Genomic DNA, 6,696 nt, shown 5'->3' on the forward strand with positions numbered 1-6,696 from the left:
TTAATTGATTTAGTAATTATTTTACACAAACCATACACCAACCAAAAGTAAGAATTTCTGCAACATTTATTTGTCAGGTTTGACTGCGAACTGAATATATTGTTTCTTGCTTCTGACAGAAATATTCTGATTAAATTTACTTGAACAGTGGAAATATTTCTATATTAAAAAAATATATATAGCCAAATAAATGAATCAACAAAATGTTTCTTCCTATGCTAGAAAACAACACACCAAGTTCTGAAACCATAACATTTGTATAAACCACAAAATATGCACAGGGGCCGCTATCATGGAGGCAACCACTCATTGTGTTTATGGGTAAAACAAGCTGCCACATCAAAGGGGCAAAGTGATGGAAACCACAAGAGGTCCCCTGCTTTTTATTGCTGGTAGCACTTTATACCAAGGCCTCTTATGTACTCTTTTACATCTCTGCTTTGAATTACCCACCATTTCCCCTAGCCCCAATAAGTTTTAATAGGACCAACCTCCTACAGTTAATAGACGCTGATGCAAAGAAATAAGGTTCAGATAGCAAGCAAAACATAACCAATGTTGTCTTCCAATTCTAACCTCTTGTTGAAAGCTTGCTGTAAATCTGAGAGTTTACTTCTTTGTCTCGAATGATGCATCTTATTTCTTCAACTGCCTCTCTTATGATGGTAATGGCCAAAACAAAACCCTGGAGAGAGAAAATTATAGTTATTTCTCCAAAGTAGACAAAAACAAAACAACTTTACAACAGTGAGTGCTTCTGCAACAGTGTCTGTGGGAAAACATCAATTACCAATATGCACTGAACTCTAATAAAGTATGGGAAATTATATTGACTGACAATAATAATGAGCAGTCAGTGAAATGTCACTTACCAGGGGGACCCAGTAGGTGTAGAGCGCCCCTAAGCGTAGCTCATTGATAAACTGAGAGCAGGCCAAAAGCAAGAAGTATAAGTTGTAGAAGTACTTGAACTGATTGTACAGCACCTGTGAACAAAGAAGCAAAGACTGAAATATTAGCTGTGTGGGAAGTTATTGTGCATATGACTGTATGGTTTTCCATGACGGAATATGACAGAAATTTTACTCAGGACCATTGCCTTGTTAAAACACTGTTTAAGTGACCTGTTGATCAAAGGTCATCTAAACGTCTATAAACATAAATTGAGAAAATTAAAAATGACTTCAGTTATCAATGAAACATTTCTTTCAACACAATTTCATATATAATATTTTATGTGACAATTTTAACAATGTTACCTTTAAATAAAACGGTCATTTTAGGGAATGGCTAAAGATCTAGTAACTCTGCAAACATATAGAGATATTTTGATAATCCATTTATTGTTTTTAAGCAAAAACACCCCAAATTCATCAGTTGCTGCATCTTAAAGACAAAAAGAAATGACAGAAAGGTAAGGATTTTAACCTGTTTGCTGCATAAAACAAGCAATTTGAGGAGGTTTGAAATCGCAATGAGCATTTTTTTGTTTTCTGACACTTTATAGGCCAAATAATTGATAGATTTAAAAAATAATCTTCAAATAAATCATGCAACTAGAATACTAATTTCGTCCTGAAAATAAAAATCAAGATTGACACAAAAATTAGAATTAAATTAACTATTGTCCAAAATAATCATCCTTGTGATCCTTATAAACAAGCCAGAGATATGAAACAATGTGCAAACTGATATAGCAGCTTTTCCTCATCTTACACTCATGCTTCAGCTTTACCCAGTTTAATTACCATCAGTGTGCAAGATTACTATCTGGGGAAAACTTGTGTCTTCACATAGCTACTGTAGGTCATTTCCGAAACTGTTGCTGAGTGGAGTGTAGAGAACATGAAACGCACAGAAACATGAAGACTATTAAGTGTTCTGGTGATAAGAACTTCTTGGCATGAACCAAGGTAAATAAAAAGCATCACACTTTGCAATGCAAATTTGCCCGGCTCTTGTCTTTGGCTTTACAAACAAATCTGGGCTACTTTCAATGTCTGACTTCATATACAAAAAAAGACATAAGATCTTAAGACAACTGAATGCTGGGAAAACAAATGTATATGTAAATCAGGCCTGGGGAAAATACAAGGGTCAAAAACACAAAGCTTTGTAACTGCCAGCAATTTAAAGAAATTGCCAACCATCTGTCTCTTTCATATTTTTCTAAGAATATGATCTGGTGCTATGAGACCATGTTGTCGTTAGTCCAAATGTGACTGAAACTATCTATCACACTGCTCGCCATTTAATTTTAAGGTCAACGGATGATTTTTCTTATATTGTCAGTATATGCAGTGAAGCCTCACCAACATATCAGACTGGTACACTCGTATGACTGTGAGGAAATAACCTCTGGCATAAGTCGTATAAATAATGTAATCAGCATGTATGTGTCATCAGAAGGTATGCTAATATGTATTCATTTTGGATCAGTCTGAATATAAGCAAACACGAGAGTACAATAGATTAAACTGAAGAAACCCTGAAGCACAAGGGTCAATTAGTCAATTCAACAATAGAATATTAATAGACAACTATTTTGATAACTGATTTGTTTGAGCCACTTTTCAAGCGAAAATGACAGTTGCTGGTACCAGCCTCTTTAACGTGAGTTAAAAAAGGTTTTTCTTCTGTTTTAGATTATTGTTAACTGAATACATTTGTGTCTTGAACTGTTTGTCAGACAAAATTAGTGATTTATAGATACCAGCATGGGCTCTGTTAGATTCTAATGGCCATCATTCTTTATTTTGTGATAATTTACAGACTAAATTCTCATAAATTAATCTGGAAAATAACCATAAAATAAGCCCTCATGTGATCCTCGGATCCACAGCATTTAAACGCTACAATGAGCAGCCTTTGTTGTTAGTAAAGTGGGTGGTACAATAAGATGAATCATCAGAATATGATTGTCTTATTAATAAAATATGTCTAACAAATGAGAGTGTTTAAGAGCCAGGCTGAGAGAGGTGGGTGGTGGTTTTGGTGGCTAATGGGAGAGAGGGGTGGAGGGGTGACCTTTGACTGACACTAACCCCAGGCAGGAAGGTGAAGAAGTTGTACTTCTGGTTGTTAATGACATTCCTTGGGTACCTCTGCTCCCTCTTTTCTGGGTGGCCGAGCCACACGGTGCGGGGACGGAAGTCACCCATGCCACAGCATCTTGACCACGGGCAACACCTGAGAAGAAGAGGAGGGAAGAATTTCACCCTTAATCACTAGGTTAGAAAACAACAACTTCATATCTAGTTGATTCATTTTAGGTTTTTTACTTTAAATTTCAGATTCTCTACTTTGACTCATAACCCTATGTTGTTTTGTGTGAAGCTGTCGAGGTAATGGCTTAATTTTTAATGAATTTCCTGTCACACTCTTAGTTAATGTGTTGCTTATTTCAGCTACAAAGCCACAGAACAGACAAAGCTGAGCTAAATGTCAGTAATCATGGAATCCGGAGAGATTATACCGTACAAGATAAATATTAACTTCACCTGGTAAAGAGTGGCCACACCCTTCACTCTATCCACACAAAGCATTCCTTATCAATAACATAAGAGCCCAGTGACCATGTGATTAATACCTGAAGTACTTTCTGAGTTACATAACACTTCCTGTAAACAAAATATAGGCGTGACAAATATAAAGCTTCAATATGATGCAGACAACATGGTTCCTTTCAGACAAGACTGCATTGAGGAACCAACAGTTTTATGACAGATGACTCAGGTTTTTTTTCATAAAATATTCGCTGTTCGGAAGCTGTTTACCAGGCCTGACAATTTTTCTACTGCTGTTAATTTTTAGCTAGTTTAACACTTAAGTGGATGGGACACCAAACACAAGTGTTGAAAAGCACTAGAATGTTGTTAAAAACTTTACTGTAGAGGGGTCTAACAGTCCTGCTCAGTCCTGGTTTTGGTTTTTCTGGGCCTCCCTACCCTCCAACTGGCTCAGAAAAATGGCGTGGGCTTTGGTTAGTATGTTGTTGTCGCTGGTCAGAGAAGTGGTGTGGGGAGAAGCCAATTTAAGCATTTTAGTAACCTTGAAAACATAACTGCTAAAAGCATTTTCCAAACTTTCAAGACTTTGTTTGAACCTTGCTTGAAAGATAACTTAAATAATTCATTTGTAATCCTTTCAAATTAATATTCTGTCATCCAATTTATCAATCAATTGCCTGTTTTGTTTTCCTGCAGATCTTAACAGCTAAAATAGACCAAAGTATGTTTATTTATTTATATATTGGAAACCTCATTGGAATCTTAAGGTGGTTTTGTAATAGACTGAAATGCCAGTTTATTAGGCTCGCATTGCTAAAACTAATGTAGTAAAATAAAACAATAAATCCTCCTTTGAGGGAATTTTTAATGTTCAGTTTTTTTTAAACTGTTTAAAAAAAGATATAACACATTTTTTTAAATGATGGTTGTGCTGCATCACACAGAAATGTGTCCTGTCATTTAGCCTGCCCTCACTGATATAAAACTGGGCCAATGAACGCCGATGGCTGACAGGCATCAACTACCACCCCACCACCCATCTACGCCTACACCTGGCTGCATGTTTGCAGTGGCATTTATTCAGTGCAATTCTGATTGATTTATTGGTGCAGACTGTTCATAGACCATATAGTCCCTGGGTTTTGTGATTGTATAGTTTGAGTAGTTTGAAAGACTTTGAAACACAACATCATTGTCTATCATGATGTTTCAGTATGGACATTGTCATATGCCAATTTGGTGTGGCTATTTTAACTGTTCCTAATGTAACCCACAAAACGAGTTTGGCTCTTTTAGCTAATACACTCCATAACTGAGTAACACTCTGCCCAGCTACATAAGATGTGCAAGCTTTGTTAAAATCAACCAAAGACTTACTTATTTAGGCAAGCATTCAAGCTAATGTTTTTTTTTATTATAATTTTCTTTTTCTATGTCCAATTTTTACTAATTAAGTGATTCTTTAATGACATACTGTAAAGCACTTTAAGTTACGTTCATTGATTTTTAATGCAAAGCTGTGAAGCGCTTTTATGTATGAAAGGTGCTGTACAAATAAAGCTGTGTCAGAGGGTGAAATGCTTAGGCTTGACATTAACCCTCTGGAGTCCCTCTATTTATTGAAAATACACATGTTTTATTTACATTAATAACTTTATTTATATATCATATGACAAGCTGAGAAAGCTAGTTAAAAGAGCAATCATAGGAGCTTTCACAGTGTGCCATTTATGTTTCTAGACCATTTTTAAATTGTGAATTTTCTTTCTACAATGAAAACTATTACTATTTTTAATTTACATGCATATATACTTTTGTAGATTTATTATTTTTTCTGCTGTTTTTGTGTGTATAAATGGTAAATTTAAAAAAAATGGTACTTCTCCTTAGACACCTGTGTCTTTTGTTTGTATTTTGGGTTCCTGGCAGCTTTATACTTTGTTAATTAAAATAAAATGAAAAATCTGACTGATAGCCAAGTTTGTTTCGAGAAAAAGGAGCCATGCATGTGATGTAAGGACAGACTGAAAGATGCTAAACAGAGACAGAAACGAATGCATAGGAAGTTGACAAATTTGAACCAAAATCTCCTGGACTTCAGAGGTTCAAATTATATTGCAAACTGCATAAAATGTTCTGATACATAAAGCAGCTAGCTAAAGAACAATATGTCTGCAATGTGACAGCTATTTTCCAGACATTTTTATCTTTGTATAATATGGGTATTAAAGGAGGTGACATCACCATGGCAGCCTAACCAGACTGCTGGCTGCATTTCAGCACTGTGTCTGCTCTGTACGTGTTTCTCCATCATCAGTTATGAGGCCTGTCCCTGTTTTGTGTTGGTTTAAATGACACTACAAAACATAATTTAGCAAGCATGTGTATTTAACACACAGTATGTCTTTAAAGTCGGGGCCTAGCGTCACATATCTGCCTTTTTAAGAGACACTGCTCCTGTCTACCGAGCAAATATTGACATGGGCGTCAAATGCACTTGCTCCAACTGCACCCCGGAACAAGGATGTCTCCTAGAGCTATAGCTAGCTATTAAACAGCTACTATTGTTCGCCAAATGAATTTTAATAACATTTATGTGTATGCTAGCTGTTGTTTTACCCCCTAACTGCTATTATTTTGCACTTAAACACGCCGCCGTTATGCTAGTTATTGTCGAAGCGCTCCTGTAAACAATTAACGGCTAAACTGACATCTAAGAAATAACGTCAACAAACGGCTACATGTTCATATTTCTGAGCTTTTTAACGCCCCTTACCCATTTTTGTGTTTACTGTCTTGTCTTTTCGGTCGTCTCACGGGTTGTAGGGGGATATTGTCGGTCATTCCTGCTGCTTCTTGGTAGCGGGGTGGAGGCTGGAGGCAGACAGCCCGGCTTGTAGCGGCTCTTCTGGGCGGAGGCTTCCCAGCTGTCAATCACACAGCGCGGTCAGCAGGTTAGTGCTGCTGCTGCTGCTGCTGCTGTAGCCTCCAGCACTACACCAAGCACACATGAGAGTCAGTGAGTCAGTGACTAATATTTGACAATATTACATATAGATTTATTCGTCAATATTTTTTACAGGGTTGAATAGCTAGCTTAATAATTAGTGGTGAGTTATATATATCTTTTCAGTCACTTTCAGTGCCAAAATAGGATGGATAAGTCCTGATTAGTTCTGGTAGTTGA

General features: G+C 36.5%; 1 protein-coding gene across 1 annotated transcript in view; it reads right to left on the bottom strand.

Moving 5' to 3' along the window:
* LOC131971659 (probable phospholipid-transporting ATPase IIA) overlaps positions 1–6,389 on the bottom strand; it is a 37,859-nt gene extending 31,470 nt beyond the window's left edge. Inside the window, exons 1-4 of the mRNA XM_059333192.1 lie at positions 6,286–6,389; positions 3,045–3,189; positions 873–986; positions 577–685 (exon numbers count right to left, since the gene is read on the bottom strand). Of these exons, the coding sequence (XP_059189175.1) occupies positions 577–685; positions 873–986; positions 3,045–3,189; positions 6,286–6,353 (436 nt within the window). The 5' untranslated portion in view covers positions 6,354–6,389. The remainder of the gene's footprint in view (positions 1–576; positions 686–872; positions 987–3,044; positions 3,190–6,285) is intronic.
* Positions 6,390–6,696: the final 307 nt, after the last annotated feature.

Source organism: Centropristis striata, chromosome 5, assembly GCF_030273125.1.
Source record: "Centropristis striata isolate RG_2023a ecotype Rhode Island chromosome 5, C.striata_1.0, whole genome shotgun sequence".
NCBI lineage: Eukaryota > Metazoa > Chordata > Actinopteri > Perciformes > Serranidae > Centropristis > Centropristis striata.